Source organism: Lepisosteus platostomus, chromosome 16, assembly GCF_059453375.1.
Source record: "Lepisosteus platostomus isolate fLepPlt1 chromosome 16, fLepPlt1.hap1, whole genome shotgun sequence".
In the NCBI taxonomy this organism is placed as follows: Eukaryota; Metazoa; Chordata; class Actinopteri; order Semionotiformes; family Lepisosteidae; genus Lepisosteus; species Lepisosteus platostomus.
The window spans coordinates 10,487,142-10,508,793 of record NC_142626.1 but is presented as its reverse complement, the minus strand read 5'-3'; the positions used below and the strand labels follow the sequence as shown (position 1 = coordinate 10,508,793).

Sequence of the window (21,652 nt, the reverse complement as noted above, 5' to 3'; positions counted from 1 at the left end):
GTGGGGCCAGCAGGGGGCACTCACCCCATGGCCTGTGTGCCTCAGTATAGTGATGGGGATACTATACAGTACTTTAAAAAGGCACCAATGAGACATAAAAATCATTAAAAATCCCAGGGCGTTTCTCGAGAAGAGTAGGGGTGTAACCCTGGTGTCCTGGCCAAATTTCCCCCCTGGCCTTTACCCATCATGGCCTCCTAATAACCCCCCTCTCTGAACTGGCTCCATCACTCTGCTCTCTTCCCCACTGAGAGCTGGGGTGTGGGGACCGTTCTGGTGCACTATGGCTGCCGTCGCATCATCCAGGTGGGGCTGCACACTGATGGTGGGGGGAGGGGATTCCCATTACCTGTAAAGTGCTTTGATTGGAGTGTCCAGACAAGCGCTATATAAGTGTAAGCAATTATTATTATTATTGAAATGATTTGATCATGAGATACAGATGTTCTCTAGGTGAGAATTAAACAGAGATTGTGTCGGGAAGCTCAGGGCTGGTGCCACAGCTCGTTAATCAAGCAAGTTCTAAAACAAAGGAAGGAGGCATACTCACACGAATATTTTTATTCCACAAGTGAACATCCCTGACTAATACAAGCTCTGACTGTGTGGCTCATTCTTCCTTTTTAATTCTACCTTGCTCCTGGCTGGTTGACCTAACTGTCTTCACAGACAGACATGGTAAGGGTGTAACACTAGTTAAAGTGCGGGATAATATTCTGAGTGCAACAATAATATTGATAGACAAACTTGAACAATTTCGGACAGTGAAATGTTTTAATCTGATGATGCATGCATACGTTGAATACCCCCAATGCATTCCTAGTTTTAATCTGATGATGCATGCGCACGATGGTATCGAAATCTCCAGAGATGTCTGACTTTTATGGGTTTACGGTCAAAGACTGCACAAGACGTGTTAACTAACATAATACACCATTTCGGTTCAGTACAAAATGTTGTTCTACTGTTCTATGTGTGCTATAACTTCTCCATATGACCTCTCCATTGATAATGCATTTAAACGAAAAAAACAGTGTTGGTGAATTCTACCTGCTATAACCCACAATTAGCAGTTTTGGTGCCAAACTACTCAAGCAAACTGGAAAAGTACCTAAATGCAATGGGCTGATGTCCGGTTATGATCGCTTGGAATGAAGCGAAGACTTTTACCTCTATTTGAATGGGTATTGTAATGGGTGTCGATTTCACAGGAGTTTTGCTTCTGAAAAAGAAATTTGGGCTCTAACTGCGCTCGTAAAGCTGGGGATGAGGGTATCTATTGTCAGGACTCGTGCTTTCTTTCCCCCAGGTTATTTAGGCAGAGCTCTGCTGAAACGGGGTGAGAACAGGACAGGGCAGAGGGAGGCCTACCTTCGCAGTGGCTGCCCTCCTGCGTGGGCTGGTACCCGGGATAACACTGGCAGTGGAAGGAGCCTTCGGTGTTGATGCAGTGCCCGTTGGCACAGAGCCGGGCATCCTCGCACTCGTTGATGTCTGTAGACAGGGAGCACAGTGGTGGTGGTGGGGGTGGGGATGGGAGTCACGGGCTGGCACAGACCATCACCACGGCGAAGGGGGGGGGGAGTGGGCGGATCTCACCTCGGCAGCCCTTGCTGTCGGACTCGGGGACGAAGCCCTCGTGGCACAGGCAGCGGTAGGTGCCCACCAGGTTCTCGCAGTGGCCGTTGGGGCACACGCCGGGGGTCTGGCACTCGTTGATGTCTGCAAGATTCCAGCAAGGCGAGGGTTAACCCGCCTGTTTCCCCCCGCCCCCCCCCATGATTCCCTTCACCCACCCCGAAGAGAAACGTCAACCAGCCAAAATGTCAAGAGATCCGAGTCCAAGCCACCTGCCAATCCACCACATCAAACGCAGAACCACCTGGAAACATAACTATATTTTCTAAAAATATAGTTAAATATATAATAATAAAAATATTTTTATCATATTTATCTCTTTTATCTTTAAAAGAGGCTTCTTAAAGCACTTGACAGTAAGGGGAAGAAAAGCACACAGCTGGAGGAGAGAGCAGGATTAGACAATTAAAACAAAGGTTTGGAATACAGCAGGAAAGCAGAGGGACAGACACAGAACCCGTTAAATCAAACCCTTCTGAAGGAGAAGAAGCTGTGAGTCTGGATTTGAGGGAGTTTAGAGAAGGTGGCTCTCCGATATCCTTGGGGACAGAACTCCAGAGCTCTGGAGCGCAGCAGGAGAAGACCCTGTCATCCAAAATATTTACTTAACATTAGTTTGATTTAAATGTATATGGAAATGTTTCAAATATACATATAGTACTAGCATGTACAAAATTATTTAAAATTATGTCTAAGACATTTAACATTAATGTCAGTTTTCATGTCTAAAATTTAAGATTAAAATGTCTAAAATTTTACGCTAGTGTTTCTACTTTTCTGCAGTATACTGTAGAACACATATTTTCAAACGTTTTTTTTCATATAAATATAGATACGTGTTTAATACTGCTGTGCTTCTGAAGTGTCCCTCTGCAGACATGTTCCTGCCGATTTTATCAGCGATTGTCAAATTGTGAAAAATGAGGAGATCTGACTGGTTACTTGGATAAGTGCCCGTAAGACAGTAAGGATGAGCGGTGGAATGGAACTGGCTGGGGAACTGGCCCTCCTTGAGGGCTGAAGTCGGCCTTTCCTGATGAAAACCGTCAATCCACGCCCATCGTCCTTATTGAAAGAGCAGCCCATTTGTGATTGATTAAAATCATCAGGAAAAATAGGATATACACCTTCCAACTGAACAGGATAATTACTAAATTAAGCACCTTACATTGGGCTTTTATACATTTTCAAGAAGTCCATGTATTTTGACATATATACGTTATTAGTACAGTATATTGACTTCAGTGGGACACTTTTCCAATCAACAGTGCAAAGGTGCTCCTTTAACTGGCAGAGGTTAAGCAAACAGTGATCAGGAATAGTCTGTAAAAATGGTGGCGATGCACAGTGTTAATCTGCAGGAAAATGACCAGCGTAGACAGTTTATTCAGTACGCTGGTTTATGTTGTGCAAACTGTTTTTTGGCATCTCCTTTTAACCTACTCCCAGAAACATCAGCTGAATTGATAACTAATCCCACTAATAAGAACATAAAAACAATCTAAGTGAGGAGATTGGGACTTTTGCCCCGTTAGGTTAATGAATCCCAGGATCTCCTCCAGCTGTCTTGAAAGAAGCCGGGGAACCGCCTTCAACGGCATGGCTGGGTAGCTTGTTCCACGTCCCCACCACCCTTTGTGAAAAGCAGCGTCTCCACACCCGGCACTGGGGAATAAGAGCAGCCCTGGCCCGGCAGACTTTGCAATAAATGTACTCTGGTAGGAACATTCAAGTCAAAAAGCCTGGAGATTATTATCGAGGGAAACGTGCAGAGGCAGTGTCTGGCTGAAAAAGAAAAGACCCTTAATTTATGAAGAGAAAGACGAAACCGTCGGAAGAGCCCAGCGTCCCACGCCATGTTTCAGACAGCTCCCAGCATCCCCTCGAAACAGGCCACGTCTATTCTACAGAGGAAAGAAACAACGTTACTGCACGTGCAGGCTGCTCCGCATTCCCCTGGAGAGAGAAAGTTATCCAGCACCCTGCCTCCTCCCTCCCGCTGGATTGCACTCACTGGCCAAAATATTAGGAACCCCCTCAACGGGTTCGGGCTTCGGCAGCAGGAACAACCAGAAATGGACTCGAAACACTTGCCGCCCGATGTTCCCCCGCAGGATCCCCTTCAGTCCAGGTTGTGAGGAGTGGGGGGTTGGACTGCCGGCCCGCCTGGATCCCGCTGGGGATCAAAGTCCGTTTTACCGCTCCTCGAGGCCCAACCACACCTTGCCGGCCACCGTGGGTGCACGGCAGGGCCCGGCCTCCTGCAGATATACCCTTCCCGGATTCGCAATCCAGTCGGGTCGAAGCCGGGCAGAGCGGGGGGCAACACCAAGCCTGAGGTTGGCATGTGCGGCGGCCCAATTAGCGCCGTGCCGGACCAGGATGGCGAGACGAAATCGAGCGAGCGAGCGAGCCTCTCCCTGCCCCCTGCCCAGCTACCCACTCCCCAGCACCCGCAGCTCAGCCTGCTCAGGGTAACACACCGGAGCCAACGCTCCAGGTTCTGTGTCAGCAGTGCTGGGAATGACAGGCCGGAGACGACTTTGCAGGCTCTCTGACAGTTTTATCCTTCATTACAGTGGGGCGTGCTGATCACAGAGGCAGAGAGAGACTGCAGGCATCCGCTGCACAGCAGAGGAGGGATTCATGTTCTTTATTTTAGCTGATTACTATCAGTTTGTGTTTGCATTTGTTCGTCTCAGTTGATCGGTTTTATTGTGCTTAACTTAAAGCTAACGCATTAGTACTTGAATTATCCGATAAGGGAGGGTTTCTGATGTCTTTGAGCCAATCAATCTATATACTGCAGTACACGATGGTGTAATTACGGTACAGGGGGGTGAATTTGGCTGTTCGCAACAGTTCACTGCACCGGACCTTCGTGGTTGTGGAGACCCTGCTGTATCCCAACACTGCGGACAGCGAGCGCGGAGTGTCGCCCGTATCGGAGCACATCCATCCGCTTCTGGAGCGAGACCTCCAACCCCCCCCCCAGCTAAAAGAGAAACCAGCCGAGAGAGGTCAAGAAAAGGCCACCCGAAACCCAGAAGGCGGAGTGTGTGCATGCAGACCCCAGCGCAGGAGCCCAGCTGCCCCCAGCGTGTCAGCTTAGAGAGGGAGACCCGGCCCGACCGAGCAGGTCCCGACGCAAACTGGCCACCCCATTCGTCACACGAGCGAGTTCAACCCGCCCGATACGTGCATCGTGGGATTGCTCAGCAACTGCCTCGTCTTCCGCCACCAGCAATGACCTACTGTATGAATCACACTCACCTCTTCAGGCTGAATAACTTACTGGATCATTTTTCTTTATCAGCTCCTTATCTGCGCAGCACTGCGGCACAGTGGTCAGCATTGCTGTCTCATAGATAGCTCTGGAGCCGTTCAATTCTGGCCTTGTGGTTCTGTCTGTGTGGAGTTTGCATGTTCTCCCCGTGTTCCATGTCTCCTAAGGGGGCTCCGATTTCCTCCAGCACTCCAGAGACATGCTGGGAAATGCCCTGGCTTCTGGGAAACCGTGCTCTGGTGTCTGTGTCTGTGTCTGTGTCTGTGTCTGCACTGCGAGCGAATCTCACAGTCTTGTGCCTTGGTCTGAAAACCTCACACATTTACGTCGAGTACTGGGTTGACTAAAAAAAAAATGAAGCGATGAACGGAAAATAGTTAAATTGTTGTGGAGACGAGCGATTCCATTAATTAAGCCATGTGTTTCCGTTCCTGAAAAAAAGGGGGAACTATCGATATGAATAATGCGCTATTAATATTTTTGATGGAAAATTTCACGCATTAGGGATTTGGACCCGGAGAGCTGCGTTGGTCATCGATGAAGAAAAAAAACACAGAGAGTTTCCTCGCAGCTGAATCACTGGGTCACAGACAAATACTGTGTACCTTCGTCCCCCTGTCACTTCATTTTCAAAACGCGTGGGTTTCCTCCCACAGTCCAAAGGCATGCCGGGAGGTGAACTGGCTTCTGGGAAAACTGGCCCTGGTGGGGTGTGTGTATGTGCCCTGTGATGGACTGGTGTCCCACCCAGAGTGTGCCCTGCCTTGCACCTGTTTCTTCCCAGGATAGGTGCCAATGTGCCACCTTCCTAATATTCCCAAATTCCTTCAAAAGCTGCTATGGGATGACCAGTGTGCACCGGGGGGGAAGGGGGGGGGCGGGAGGCAGGCAGGGAGCTGGATCCGAGAGTACGTGCCTGGACTCCGCTGGGTAACGCTCCGGCTCGTGACACTGTGGGCAGCTGCAAACAGATGCATACGTCAGTGCGTGTCCAGAAGTGCCGTCACTACAGCAGCAAGAGAGGAATGCCCACCCACCTGCTGGTTTCCATTCCAGCCGGGCCTAATGGGGCCTTAATGGAAGTAACAGCTGGGTTGACGGGTGTCTCTGCAGGTTTTCTACATAAGAAGTGACTTGGCTTTTGAAAGGCAGTGGATAAAAGCCGGACCTGCGACGCATGACAGGGCGGAAAGGGGTTCAAATGGATCCCCCTGATTAAGTCACTTCGGGGCTGAGGGCCGGGCTGAAATGAAAACCCGGCAGGTGTGAGTGCTAGGGCTTCCTAGATCAGGATTGGGGAAAAGACGAAAACGGCTGGATTCCAGCTAAAGGAGCAGAGGGAATCATCTGGATTGCTGCCGTTGGCTGCGCCAGAGGAGTTCTGCGATGTGGGCAGTGAGGCTTCTGCGATCCGGGTATCAGTAAACCAGAGATGAGCATCACCAGCTGGTAGTTACAGCCTGCAATCCCGTATTCCTATATCCGACTGGGCCAGTGCCCGTTCTTAGCGACTGCTCAGCCCTGTACCGCAAAACGCGATCTGACTTGGCCTTTAACGATGCAGAGCAGCTCTTCATCTGTCGGCTCTGCTCTCACACCAGGCTGCCGAGAAACAGGAGGACGAGACAAAAAAAAAGAGACGATTTTGGGGGTCCGGGCCTCGGACAGTCGGGATGGGGGGGGCTCACCGTAACAGATGCCGTCCTTGGCGCGGTGCCCGGGGGGGCAGGGTACACACTCGTAGGAACCGGGCGTGTTCTCGCACTGCTCGTTGGGGCAGGTGTGGGGGTCCAGACACTCGTCGATATCTGGAACCACAGCAGAGGGAGCATCTTCGTTAAAACTGGGGCGGGGGGGGGGGGGGACACACCGCTGCCACCTCTTCGAGCTTTTCTGAACCCCGTCTTTGGAATTCGCCAGGTCGCGGCGGAGCAGGGCGCCCCCGATCTCGTGCTTATACTGGTAATAAACGTTAAAAGTAGCTTCTTAAAGTTACTTTACAGTAAGGACACAGTGAGAGGAGACTGGAGGATTAGACAATTACAGTGAGGTTTTGGAATACAGCAGGAAAGCAGAGGGACAGACACAGAGCCAGTTAAATTAAAACCCTTCTGAAGAAGGAGAAGGTTTGGAGTCTGGATTCGAAAGCGCTCAGGGGAGGTGACTCTCTGCTACTCTTGGGGACAGAACTCCACAGCTCTGGGACGCAGCAGGAGAAGACCCTGATCTCGCGCCTATACTGGTAATAAAACTTTAAAAGTGGCTTCTGAAAGGTACTTTACAGTAAGGACACAGTGAGAGGAGACTGCAGGATGAGACCATTACAGTGAGGTTTTGGAATACAGTCAGAAAGCAGAAGGACAGACACAGAGCCAGTCTGCATTTGAGGGAGTTTAGAGAAGGTGGCTCTCCGATATCCTTGGGGACAGAACTCCAGAGCTCTGGGGTGCAGCAGGAGAAGACCCTGTCGCCCCCAGAGTGTAGATAGGCTTGGGGGACAGACAGGAGACCAGAGGCTGTGAGGTGGGGAGGAGGAAGACAGTAACTCAGACAGGTACAGAGGTGCCAGGCCATGCAGAGCCCTACAGGCGAGCAGGAGGATTTTCGAAAGTCGACACGAAACCCGACAGGAAGCCAGTGCGGGGACTCCAGGACAGGAGTGATGTGATCAAACACATGGGCTGCCAAACTCTGGGCAGACTGGAGTTTGCCCAGTGTGGATTTAGAAACCCCAGTGAGCAGAGCATTCCAGTACTCAATTCAAGACGAGTCCAACGTGTTTTCAGCAACAGTCGAAGACAACACAGGACGTAGTCTGGCGATACTGCTGGGGGGGGGGGGGATGATGTTTTTACAATATTTTGCACATGCAGATGAAACGTCAACCCCCCCTCAACCCCCCACCGAGGTCTTCAATTTAGAATGTAATTCAAGTACAGCGCCGTCCGCAGACTGGGTGGTGGAAAAACGGAAAGTTAGATCAAAAGAAAAATTTAGAAAAAAGGAAGAGATGAATGAGAATGCTAAAGAGAAATAAAGCAGAAATGCGAGCCAAACCGCGAATGAGACGGCGACGAGAGAGGAGGGGAAGCGTGTTGTTATTGTTCAAGATGGCGGAGTGGAGGGGGGGCTCGCTTACCCTCGCAGACGGGGTGCCGGTGGGACTTGCTCTTGTAGCCCTCGTAGCACTCGCACCTGTAGCCGCCGGGCAGGTTGACGCAGCGCCCGCTCTCCCCGCAGGGGTTGTGCTTGACGCACTCGTTCACGTCTGGGGGGGGGGACGGGACAGAGAGGAGACTCAAGAGCCGTCCGCTGTCCGACGACTGGAAATCTCCCCCCTCTCATAAAAACAAACTACCGATTTCGGCAGCGCGTCCGTGAGGTGAAAAAAAACAGCCCGTTGTTTCTGCGTTTGTAGAGGGGCTTCGCCGTGTATTAAACGCGCCTGCGAGACGTATTTCATTGGGAGTTAACGAGAAAGTTCTGTCCAGGTGCCTGATTGTGGGGGTGCGTAGACCCCCTTTCCCCCCGAAACACTTTCACTCCGAAACGTGCAAAAAGAGCGGGAAACGCCGATGGAATGAGGTCGACTGACGTGACGCACTTGAAATTAGTCTTCATGGCCGAACCCCGTGATGGATGGGGCGCCCGTCGCTGCGATACCTCTAGTTTCTGGAACAGCGGAGCGTTTCAAGATGGCGTTCAGGGGGAGAGGCTGAGGAGGAATTGTGAGTTTTTCCATGACCTGAATGTTCCGTTATGACATTATTTATTACAATTATAATATAGGTGGGTAGCTGCATCAGCATGCGTAGGCTGCAAAGGAACAAGTGATTCCAGGCTGAAAAAAAAATTAGAAAGAGAGCACAACGTTTCGGCCGCGGAGCCTTCTTCGGGTGTGAGAAAGTTACCTTTGCCTACTGCCCTGTCTTTCTCACACCTGAAGATGGCTCCACGGCCGAAATGTTGTTTTCTTTCTTCTCTTTTCAGTATGGAATAAACCTATTACTTGTTCCTAATTATAATATATAATATAATAATGTAGCACTATAGGGTTCAGGTAGGCACCCTCACCACTGCCACCTCAGGTCAGCCCCCCAAAATCAGGGACTTGAACCCAGGCTTCTGGGGTCACTCAACAGGGACCCAGCCTCTTGAGCCAAAGGGAGATCTCTCTCAGGCTGGCGGCTGAGGTCCCTGCTATCCACAGGGAAGGGTGGTGACGTCACCGCGCTGGTAAGCCTTTGTTCTCCCGCTACTTTACCTTTGCCTACAGCCCTGTCTCTCTCACACCTGAAGAAGTCTCCACGGCCGAAACATGGTGTTCTCTTTCTTCTTTTTTTCAGCAGGGAATAAACCTATTATTTGTTCCTTTGCAGCCTACGCATGCTGACGCAGCTACCCACCTGAAATGTTATATGAATGTTGACTACAGAAATATAAGGACGTAACAGTAGTTGTTTAGACTTCGGTAATAATTTAAGAACAGCTAATAAGGTTGTTTTTTTTAAGTTTAAGAATTTCGATATGAGTAGTACTGGGAAGAGAAAAGACAGCGCTGGGTCGTCGAAAGAGAAGTCTAAGATACCTCCATCGTGTATGTATAGCACTACAAGAAAATCAATGGCAACTAATGAGAAAAGCGAAACAACTGGAGGTGATGTGGGGAAAAAATAATGGAGATGCACTCGTACGTACGCAAGAGGAGCTCCAGACCAACGTCTCGGAGTAGATATAATGCAGTCGGAATTGAATGTCTTAAAAATAGTCCATGGACTGTGTGTTTAAAGAGGTTGAGGAATTGAAGAATGAAGTTTTGAAATGAGTAAATACTGAACAAGAAAAGCAGATTTAAAGACCTTGAATTGGGGGGAAAAAAAGTTTGTAGTACAGCTGCTACAGAGACGTATGATTATTGATCTGGAGCACCTAGAGAATGCTGTTCCAGCTCGTTTCTCGTGAGTCACTAGTGTGTCCCTCCTTCGTGGGGCCCTAAAGATTTTGTAGGCCTCCAGTCTCTGTGCCTGTGGTGCCTCATGGGAAAATCCGGCGCTGGTTCTGCCATGCAGTAGTTTCCGTTTTACGTTGTCGTGCAGATTTGTTTTTATCGTGGTGTCAGTGTAAGAAAAGTTTTAACTGACCTCTGACCCCCACAGGAGTGTTGTGGTGTCTGGGGATGGGGTTTTTCTTTTTTTTTCTCTTCATTTGTCCCCGATAAAGTTTGATAACCAGCCAGGGTTATCATGTTTTTTTTTTAACCTTCCCCGAGTGAAGGAAAGCTTAGGTTAGGAAATTAGTTCAATTGTACTGGAGGTTGATAGGCTTGCCGGCACAGAATACTTTTAAGACGTACTTTAAAAGTTTTGTTTTTCGTTGAGTATTTGTGACGTTTTCCTTCTTCGAGAGGGCTGGTTTTTCCTTGGTGTCTAAGGCCCCAGGTGGTACCTAAGGGACACCCCCCCCTTACCTGCACAGGTGCACTTGCCAAGGTGAATCTGCAGCTTGTAGCCATGGTTACAGCGGCAGGTGTAGGACCCGCCCGTGTTGATGCACTGGCCCCGCCCACTGCCGCAGGGCTCCGCCTCGCACTCGTTGTCGTCTGAAACCGAGAAGGCCTCCTCATTTCACCACAGTTAGTGCCCCCCCCTCCGGTGCAGTCAAACAGGCAGGCATCTAGTGGGATCTTTCCTCTTACTGGGTGTCCTGGCCAAATTTCCCCCTGGCCTTTACCCATCATGGCCTCCTAATAATAATAACTCTTCAGGAGGTGGTCACAAGCTCCACTACGCCTAACGGGAGGGGCAGCACCTGTTGAAGGACTTTGCTGAAGTCATCAAACAGCGGGCAAAAACAACAGGCGTCACCATTCAGCTGAAAGAGAGCAGAGGCCCTGGCTGCCCAGTGCCCAGCATAGTGCTAACTGTGCTCTGGCAGTTAAATGAACCCTGGTCCATCCATCCATTGTCTAACCACTCTATTCAGTACGGGCTCGTGGGGGAGCCGGAGCCTATCCCAGCATACAACAGGCGCAAGGTGGGGTACTCCCTGGACAGGACGCCAGTCCATCACAGCGCGCGCCCACAGACACACCTGGCCGATTGCCCCAGAAGCCGATTAATCTCCCAGCCTGCCTTTGCACCATAGGACGCGAGCATGGTGAGACCATGCAAACAGACAGCACCCCCAGGTCTGGAATTGAACCGGGGTCCCCAGCACCGCCAGGCAGCAGTGCTGACCCAGGGTTCATTACGTTGTCACCAGGTCCCTCTCTGAGCTCAACCTCTGCCTTCCCAGACCTACCCACCTGGGAACAACTCTCCCTCTAATTTCTAATGGCCTGTGTGCGCAGAAATTTCTTTCCCAGTGACAAAAACCTTGTGCGCACTAAATTGAGCGTATGTCAAATTGTAAACCTGAAATTATTTTTTTGTTAATATAGCCATCCTCATAGAAGCATAGAGATCCAAAAGACCTGGGACAGCTATTCGATGAACCCAGTCATAGAGACCGAGTGTCAGAGCGGACAGGAGCAGGGAGGTACGAGACTACAAGAGCATTGATATTGACGATCTAGTAGCAAAAATAATGCACACAATTTTTTGTGCGCATTTCAATTTCCTATGTGCACTGATTTCATGACCTGTGTGCGCACGGGCACACGCGCATGGCTAAGAGGTAACGTTGCCCAGGACTCTCTGAGAGCCAGCTTGTGAGCAGCTTGTGAGCGGCGGGGCACGGGCTCCTCACCCACACAGTACTTCCTCTGGGCGTGAGCCTTGTACCCAGTGTTGCAGAGGCAGGCGAAGCCGTTGGCAGAGTTGATACATTCTCCGTGGCCACAGATGTTCCTGTTCAGCCTGCATTCGTCCGTCTCTGGACAGGGGAAAACATGGAAGGGGGGGAACCCACAAACAATTAGTGACAGAGCAGCTGATGATCACAAGCTTTCAGGCAAAAATAAAACCAGAGGGCACAAGCGGAAACTATGGGGAAGTGCATTTAAATAAAACAAGCTGCCATGTTGTTGAAGCAGATAGTCTGGCTGCAGTTAGGAAAGACTTTCTTTACACAAAGGGTGGTGGGAGTGTGGAACAAGCTGCCTAGCCATGTTGTTGGAGCAGATATCCTGGATCCTGCTGTAGCGGCAATGCTTGTTAATAAGACAGAATTAAGTGTTGCTGTGCTTTCCCAAATGAGGCCCCATCTCTCTCTTCATCTCTGGTGCAGCCACAGGGAAACTATTCATGCAGGCTGATTTAAGGTTTCCTTTGATAAGGGACAGCTCCCAAATGGGGATGCACTTAGCTAAGCCTGGCTATCATGATCAATGGTCATCCATTGGCGCCTATCTGTCTAGGGAGTGCCAGATGGACATCTGGACTGCATTCCTAAGTGTCAGGAGTAAGTGACTCATATCTCACCTTGATCAACCAATCAGGGACTGGTGGGGCCGAGTAACCCACGTGGGACTCTGATGCCCATGAAACTTTCAGCCAATGAACGAGCTGAAGTTCCTCATGGTAAAAACAGGCAACACAGAGAGCCTGGAGTAGGGGAAATTGTAGGAGACTATTCTAAAGAGAATTCTAAGGAGAATTCCAGGGGTGCGAGACAATTCCAGGGCAGGACGGCCCAGGAGCAGAAAGGCTCCCAAGGGCAGGACATTCTCGCAGCGCGCCTCCTGACCATCCTGAGACTCAGCCCGGACAACCACGGAACGGCCAGTGTGTCCGAGTGCCAGAACTTTCCTTTGTTCTAAGAGTCGAGAGCGGAGGTTGCCAGAGAGTAACCAAAAGATCCACCTGAGGTTAGCATCAGCAGCAAGCCGAACAGGTCAGAACTGTGGACAGCTGAATCACTATTCAGAACTCCTATTCCTGACTTGCTGGGACCCACAGTCACCTTTTCTCCTGTGCACAAACTTTGCTAGTTAAAGCCAACACTAACTAGCCGGTCAGTGAGCATCAGCAGCGCACCGTCGCAAGCCGCACAGCACAGCCTGGCACCGAGCCAGAGAGCGTGGATTGGACAGCAACAGCCTGCAACTGTTTCTTTGTGCCCGCAGGAGATCTGAGTCCCAAGAGATTGGATGAGTATTCAACTTCAATGCATTAGAGCTCGAGAATTCAATTGTTATCCCAACCAGTTGATATCAATTTAATTCCTAAGAGTTATGTACTTGTTTTGAGTATCCAATGTAGAAGTTATAACCAAGTTCATTTACGAAACGGTCGAAATGAATGATATACTGAACGTATGTCCTCTTGATATATGTAACTCTTCGTAACTGAATGAATATATACCTTTTGTATTCTGATAACCCTCTTGATAAGATCTGTTAGGTTTATATGCATATTTTATGTATTAATAAATGTATCCTCGTGTATTAGTACCTGTGTGTTTGCGTTGTTTGAGTTATATCGCAAGGTTGGATTCTAAAGCAATTAAAAGAATAATTTTGTGACTTACTGCTACAATTAAAAACTGTCCCAGTAAATGCCCAAACCCCTACAGAACTGGTGCCTTGTGAGAGCACACTACAGTCTTCATGGTTAAAACTGTGTTTACATGAGGCACAAAATGTAACATTTCATTTTGAATAAACTCCAGGGGAAAGTAAGTCTGTGAGCGTTATGCAGTTTTGCATATTGTCAGGAGCACTAAACCCACAGTGCCAGCAAAGCTATTGGTAGTTTGTAGGCACTGTCATTGCACAGTTACTTTGGTAATTTTCCACAGTTATTCTGGTATTTGTCTTGCTGTTCTCTGGTGGCATTAAAGATTAAAGTCCCAGTGATTTTTACCAGGAAGGTAATTGCTTTGGTTTCACACAAGAAAAAGAATGAAATTATATACAAAAAACAAAACAAGCTCACAGTACTTAACAGAGACAGATAGATATTCTCCATCCCTCTACTTTGTTTGAAATCTAAACAGGACAATCACCATTGTTTTTCAAGTTCAGCATTGAAGTTCAATGTTCTCTATACAGTATGTTTTAGCCAGAAAATTATTTTTCTTCTTCAGGCTGTGTGTGAAACATTTGCTTTTATACATTATGCATGTAGGTAGTTGGGTCTATGCAGTAAGACTACTGTAGCAGTCCCTGTGTCCCCAGGAAGCAGTGATTCCATGAAGAAGCCAAGAGGATAGTGAAGATTAGAAATGTGCAGATTAGAAGAGGTTTTCTGGGGAACAGACCTCACTCTTCAATATGAATAACCCAGATACATCATGTACATAATGTGCATTCATTTAGTATGGACTGGTGTTCAAGACATGTGAACTGACAGCAAATTATTGAGTTTTCTTTTTTTAAAAGAGTAATTTTCTTGTATAACCATGACTTAAACACTTCTCCAAATTTATAAAGAGAAAAACAAGATTTATTATATATGGTATATATTTAATTTTTATTTTTTTATTTATTTATTTATACTGTATATTAGATTTATTTATTAGAATCCTTCACGAGACAGTTTCACTGATGAAATCATAGTGCTGTTACAACAAAGACAGCAATGCCCTGTTCTGTCTCCCTCTTGTGGTCAATGTTAATAACTGCAGTCAGTGTTTCTTCTTGAGGTTCTGTTTGATGATCAACACGTCTCAATGGAAAACATCCAGATCCCCAGTGTCTCACAGTAACTTCTGTGATCTGTCTATAGATATAGAGTATATTGCTTTCTATTCTACATAAACAATACAAGTCACAAGATAAATATAGATATATAGTTATGCAAAAATATTGAAATCTTTTGTTTGATTACAATGCTAATAGCATAATTAGCTATAATGCTAATAGTTTGTTTGATTTGTCATTTTGAGTGTCGTAGTCTATTAAGCTTAATACTTAAATACATCTACAGATCCTTTCTGTGTGTTTATTACACAAGATTTACTGTATACATGATCAAGTAAAGGTTTATTCCATGCTGAAAAGAGAAGAAAAGAAACACTACGTTTCAGCTGTGTAGTCTTCTTTGGGGAGACCACCTTTACTTTTTGCCTTTGCAGGCCAACCCAGATGATGCAGCTACGTACCTACTTGAACTATTTATAAATGATGTACAAACACAGTCTGTTTAGAGATATAGCAGCCCTGCAGCTGTTCTAACTCTCAGTCCTCAGTGGTTCTTGTTGATGAGCTCCTGTAGAGCTGAGGGAGGTTTTTGTACAGACGTGTATCACTGTGTGAGAGGGTAGCTACTGTATATTTCTGCTGACAGTAATAATCTCCTGCATCTGCAGCCCTATTAATAGGACAGCACCTCCTACAGGGCAGCAGCTGAATTCCTGATACAGAGGAAGGTCTGCAAACTGCTGCTCTTCAAGCACCACTCACAGAAACACAATCATATTATTGATTTGCCATTCCAGTCCTGACCAGGACTGGCCTTGCTTAGGTTCAGGGTCACGTTTAGCCAAACATTTTAGTGATATTTAAGAAAGATATTTATTGCACATTTCTGAACTGGACACAACTTATCAGAGTGTTTACTTAATCAATAAAATTGTCATTCCGGAGTAACCACTTAGCCTTTTGCATAAAACACAGCAATTCATACAGCATACACTGTATACAGCAGTAACTGATCTTCCTTGAGGTATCATGAATAGAAGGGATTTTGCAGATAAACCCCAAATCTTCTCTGTTTTACGGAGGTTTTCCCAAGCTCAGGCAGTAACAAATCCAGTGTTCTTTTCCCTGCCCTCGTGTTATTTGGTTTTGAACCTTCATTTCTCTTTTCTCACTCTCTTGTAGATTTTTTACACCTTTAAAAACCTGGAGTTCAGCCCAGCAGACACTGTTGGGCCCAAGGCTCCTGATACAGTACATGTGATATAACGAATGACACAAAGTACTAGCAAATCCTACAGGAAAAAATATTTGACTCACTAATCGAAACAATGGGCAAAAAATTCACTCTTCTTTGTGAATAATGATCCGAAGCACAAGGCCAAAACCTCACTGAAGAGGTTTGACAAGAACAGACTGAGAGTCCTTGAGTGTTCCAGTCCCAGTCAAAGCCCAGATTTGAATCCCATAGAAAAGTGATGGAGAGACTTGATAAGTGTGGTTCATTAACTCTGTCAAGAAGAATGGATACAATTACAGTATCCCACAGTGCAAATCCAGTACAGACCTGTCCAAACCTGCATCCTGTGTAATAACTGAGCTGAAAGGAGCACAGTGGTCTGGGTTGGTGATGAATCCTACATGCAGGCAAGCAGACGAGTGAGCAGGAGGGCAGACAGGAGAACAGGCAGTAGACTGCAAGCAGGTGGGAGACATTCAGCAGCCAGAGAAACAGTCCTGTGGCCATACTGTGGTCATGCAAACAGGATTTGAAGGAAAAGAATCAATGTGCACACACAAAAGGAGTATAGTCAGGTGAAGTGAGAAGGTCTGTAGCACAGGAGAGGATCCAGACAAGGTAGAAACTGTCTGGGTCAGAGATGGGAGGAAACAAGCGAAGCACAAATGAGATCTGAAACATAGTATCACAGCCTAGTTATGGCTGTATTCTATTGCAGTTGATAAGAAAGCTCAGTTTATCTTTGATGACCCAATCCAACCTCTTCATTCCTATTTCCAAGAACTGCATCTTCAGTCTGGACTCCTGTGATGGTCAGAGTGAATTCAGTCGCAAATCCACTGCCACTGAAACGCTCTGGGATCCCAGTCTGACGGGTAGTTGCGTAATAGATCAGGAGTTTAGGAGCTTCCCCAGGTTTCTGTTGGTACCAGGCTAGACGGTTATTACTGTACACTGCAGGACTGGTCTTACAGCTCACAGTGACTGCCTGTCCTTAGAGAACTGATCTCATTAATGGAGTCTGAGTCACAGTTACCTGTCCACTGGATTCTGAAAATAATTAAAAAATATTTGTCTGATCCCTGACTGAATTTAAGAGAGACATTGACCAACATGAGACCTCAGTAGGTGAGGGCCAGGGATAGATCATAGCATCTCACTCTTTACACCATCTCCCTCTGCTGGGGACTGTGGGGAGAGCATTATCATTACAACCCTGCTCTCCTTATGATCTCAACTTTCTGACACAGCCTGTGCTCAGCCTCCAGGAGACAGCAGCTCCCTGTAGTAGAGGGCAGGGACTTGTAGCCTCCAGTCAACAGTAGAGGGAGGCTACACTGAAGGCTTTTCTTTCCACTTGCTGGAGGGTAGAGTTCACACTTTCAGTATGATACAGTATATAGAGGGAATTCAAGATAGAGTTTGCTGTTGGGTTTTGAAGAGCCTCCAGAGGAAAGTTTTGCTTTAATAAAAACTCCTTGCACTTTTTATATTATTTTACAGTTGCAATTTTAATGTGCTGAGGCCACATGATCCATGGGCATTAAGGTTGAGAACTGTCACAAGTAGATATTTTTATAGCCAGCCTTGTGTGGTTAATTACCATCTCCCTGCAGTGTTGAAGGAGCTCTCTGTTCTTCACTGTGATAATACCATCTGCAGCTGAGTGTTTTCTGTGTGTTGCGTCCTTTTTATACCGCAGGGAAACTGTAACCTGTTAAAGGCTTCTAGGTATTTCTCTATATATCCTTGGACATGTTTATTGTAATTTCACAGTGGAACGTTATTGTTGATTTAATTTTGTTGGATTTTATTTTAAAATGGAAGTATTTGCAGTATTTAAAAGAAGTCTTTGCCACAGCCATTAGACTCCTAAACTCCAGCTCTTAATTAACCAGCCCCCCACTCACATCCCACTGTTTCTGCACTGAACTCACAATACTGCCTCTGCTGGGCTTTTGCACTCTGCTGCTGTCTGAATGCTAGTGAACACTACAGCTGTTATACTTCTACTTTATACTACTGCTATTGTATTCTGGATTAATCGCATGCATATTCCTGCCAACCACAGTTTAATTTTTTTAGTTTTATTTTATACTGTTTCTTACCATTATGCTGTTGGCACACATGCCATTATGCTCCTGTCTCTAGCAATATATGTTGTCATCTGTTATGCCATTTGTTATGTGAGGAAACAGGCAAGTAAGCATTTCATTCATTTCAACTTGAGGTGTGAACAAATGTGACCCTTGTGCTTGATTAATAATCAATTATTAATCAAAATTATGGATTATATTTTGTTAAGTGCTATTAGTATTAGACTATTGTATTTATAGAATAGTTTAAAGAAAGCTATTATATCTTAAATAGAAATATTTCTGTCATATGATGTTGTTTGTTCCTGTTTTATCTGGGGTATGAATATAGCTGGAGCCACTGTGTCTAATCATGGAACTCCATTTAACTACAGATATGTCATTCATGAAATTCAGTGTGTTTGTGTGCAATTGAGGTCCTCCACAAGCTAAGTCCTATTTCATTGTCTTCCCTCTCAGCACCTGCACTAGGTCTCAGCTGCAGCAGTGCAGTTGCTGTGCAGTCCTGCTGAGGGAGGTTTTTGTACGGCTGTGTAACACTGTGTGAACACACCACCACTGTGGTAACTCTGACAGTAATAATCTGCTGCATCTTCAGGCTGGACTCCTGTGATGGTCAGAGTGAAGTCAGTCCCAGATCCACTGCCACTGAATCGACTTGGGGTCCCCGAGTTAATTTTATTTACAAGATAAATCAGAAGTCTAGGAGCTCCTTCAGATTTTTGATGGTACCAGGCCATGCGTTCACCTGCTGAGCTACTGTAAACTGGACTGCTGGTCTTACAGCTCAAAGTGACTGTCTGTCCTGGGAGAACTGATCTCACTGACGGAGTCTGAGTCACAGTAACCTGTCCTCTGGACTCTGAAAGGAATAAGACAGAACAAGAAATACTGAACGTTATACTAGAATACTGTTGAAATATGTAGTACAATATTTGTTTCCATATATCATCCACAAAATCTTTCTGCTGTATATCATTCTTACCTTGAATGCACAGAAAAGAGAACAAAGATGAAGATGGTGATGAAGGTCATTGTTGCTGTGGGTTCTTTTGCCATGAAGGGCAGCTTTCAGTCATGAAGTGTTAAACTCACAATGCTATAAACACTCCCAGAGCAATGAAGCATGTGCTGCCAATGCAAAGTGTCTCCTCTATGCAAATTGTCTTCCTCTGTCTGTAGAAAATGGAGAGGAGCAGTTTCTGTAGTTGTTAATTAAAACAGTGTGGCTCTGGTATGCAAAGCACTTTCTTCTCTTGTATATAAATCCTGTTTCAGACCATTCAATGTAATCTGAGCAGTGCGCAGAGGTAGGACTTGAAAATGGATGGATAGTTTTCAACTGTTCTGCATCATTCATTAATCGCAGGGTTTTGAAAGATGAGAGAGAGGGGCTTTCTCTCTGATCCCTGACTGAATTTAAAAGAGACATTGACCAACATGAGACCCCAGTAGGTGAGGACCAGGGAGAGATCACAACCTTTCCCTCTGTACAACATCTCTCTCTGCTGGGGACTGTGGGGAGAGCATTATCATTACAACCCTGCTCTCCTCACAATCTCAACTTTCTCACACAACCTGCGCTCAGCCTCCAAGGGACAGCAGCTCCCTCTAGTAGAGAGCAGGGACTTGCAGCCTCCAGTCGAAGCAGAGGGAGGCTACTCTGAGGGGCCGTTCTTTCCATTTGCTGGAGGGTAGAGTTCACACTTTCACACACTAGTCTGATGAAGTGGTTTTGTTATAAACAGGGAATTCAAGGTGGAGGTTGGTATTGGGGTTTGAAGAGCTTCCAGCGGAAAGATTTGCAATGTAATTATTCTTTCTTCTCAAGTTTTACTGTTCTTAGGCCATGTGATCCACACCACTTAGGTTAAGAAGTCACAAGTAGATATTTTTCTAGCCATTCCTTCACCCTTCGGGGTTAACTACCATCTCCCTGCAGTGTTGAATAAGATCTCTGGTCTTCATTGTGATAATGCCATCTGCAGCTAAGTGTTTCCTGTGTGTTGCCTCCTTTTTATAGCCCATGGGAACAGTAACCTATTGGAGGCCTCTGTATATTTCTATATATATTTCCGGATATGCTCACTGTGAGTCCAGAACGTTGTTGTAGATTTAATTTTGATGGATTTTATTTGAAAAAGGAATATTTTAAATCCAGTTTTATTAGAGGTCTTCCCCACAGCCATAAGACTCCAAACATCTTCCCACTCAAAGCCCCTGAACTCACAGTACTGCCACTGCTGGGCTTTTGCACAGTGCAGCTATCTGAATGCTACTGAAGATTACAGTTGTTACTCTTCCCAATCATGTATTAATCAAAAACATGCCTTTACTGTTCAGTGCTTTTAATATTTTAGTCTTGCATTTTTTGAATTGTTTAAATGAAGATACAATATCTTAACTATAGATTTCAGTCTCTTGTTTGTAATAATAATAATATACTTTATTTTATATAATGCCTTTAAATGTGGCTTCTCAAAGTCCTTTACAGAATGACAACAACAATAAATTCAAAAAAGAATAGACAAGATAAAACACAATTACAATATACAGTGGAAACTGTGGATGGTGGTACTACTTAAAGTAGATTCAGAGGGGTAAAGAATGGAACCAGTTAAGTAACAGCTCTAAGTTTTTAAGGTTCTAAGATTGGATTTGAATGAGTTCATAGAAGGTGACTCTCTGATATCCTTGGGGAGAGAGTTCCAAAGCTTGGGGGCATAACAGGAAAAGGCCCTGTCACCCATAGAGTGTAGACAGGCTTAGTGGACAGTTAGGAGACCAGAATTAGAAGAGCGAAGGTTGCGAGGTGGGGAGTAGGATAATAATAGTTCAGACAGCTACTGAGGTGCCAAGCCATGCAGAACCTTATAGGTGAGCACAAGGATTTTAAAATCCACATGGAATTTGACAGGAAGCCAGTGCAAGGACTCCAGGATAGGAGTAATGTGATCACTTGTACTTCTACTAGACCTGGTCAGGATTCTGTGTGCCAAATTTTGGACATACTGCAGTTTGTTCAAAGTAGATTTAGATACCCCAGCGAGTAGAGCATTACACTAGTCAATTCGAGAGAATACAAATGTGTTGATCAGCTTCTCAGCCACAGTTAGTGATAACATAGGGCGTAGTCTAGCGATATTTCTGAGGTGAAAAAAAATATGTTTTGACAATATGCTGCACATGTGGGTCAAATGTTAAGCCGGAATCGAATATCACCCCAAGGTTTTTCAATTTAGACTGAAGTTCAAGTACATCTACAACCATCTACAGATAGAGTTACAGGATTGGCTTTACAAAGTTGATGAGGGGTGCCAATAAGCATGACTTCAGTCTTGTCGCAGTTAAGATGAAGAAAGTTTTGAGTCATCCAAATTTTTATGTCAGAGATGCAATTAGATAGAATAGACAGCTACATCAGTGTCAGGTTTGGTATGGAATTATATTTGAGCATCAGCAGCATAGAAATGATAGCTGAGGCCATGTGATCTTAAAAGCTGACCAAGTGGAAACATGTACATGCTGAAGAGCAGGGGGGGCATTATTGACCCCTGATGAACACCAAACTTAGCAAGACCAATTTCAGACCTATACCCATTAAGAGAGACAAAGTGACAGCGATCAGTGAGACAGCGATTTGTTCCTATCTCATTATTGAGCTCCTCACTACTATAGAAATGTCATTAATTAAATTCAGTGTGTTTGTATGCAAGTGAGCTCCTCCTTAGACTGTGTCCTGTGTCTTTGCCCTCACACCCAGCAGCTGCAGGACGTCCCAGCTGCAGTAGTGCAATCGCTGTGGAGTCCCG

The 21,652-nt window shown here is 46.0% G+C and overlaps 1 protein-coding gene across 1 annotated transcript in view; it reads right to left on the bottom strand.

Moving 5' to 3' along the window:
* LOC148646867 (latent-transforming growth factor beta-binding protein 3-like) overlaps positions 1-13,833 on the bottom strand; it is a 45,373-nt gene extending 31,540 nt beyond the window's left edge. The window contains exons 1-8 of the mRNA XM_088609469.1: positions 13,806-13,833; positions 11,672-11,797; positions 10,392-10,523; positions 8,064-8,192; positions 6,613-6,732; positions 5,841-5,885; positions 1,600-1,722; positions 1,372-1,494 (exon numbers count right to left, since the gene is read on the bottom strand). Coding sequence (XP_088465595.1) covers positions 1,372-1,494; positions 1,600-1,722; positions 5,841-5,885; positions 6,613-6,732; positions 8,064-8,192; positions 10,392-10,523; positions 11,672-11,797; positions 13,806-13,833 — 826 coding nt within the window. The remainder of the gene's footprint in view (positions 1-1,371; positions 1,495-1,599; positions 1,723-5,840; positions 5,886-6,612; positions 6,733-8,063; positions 8,193-10,391; positions 10,524-11,671; positions 11,798-13,805) is intronic.
* Positions 13,834-21,652: the final 7,819 nt, after the last annotated feature.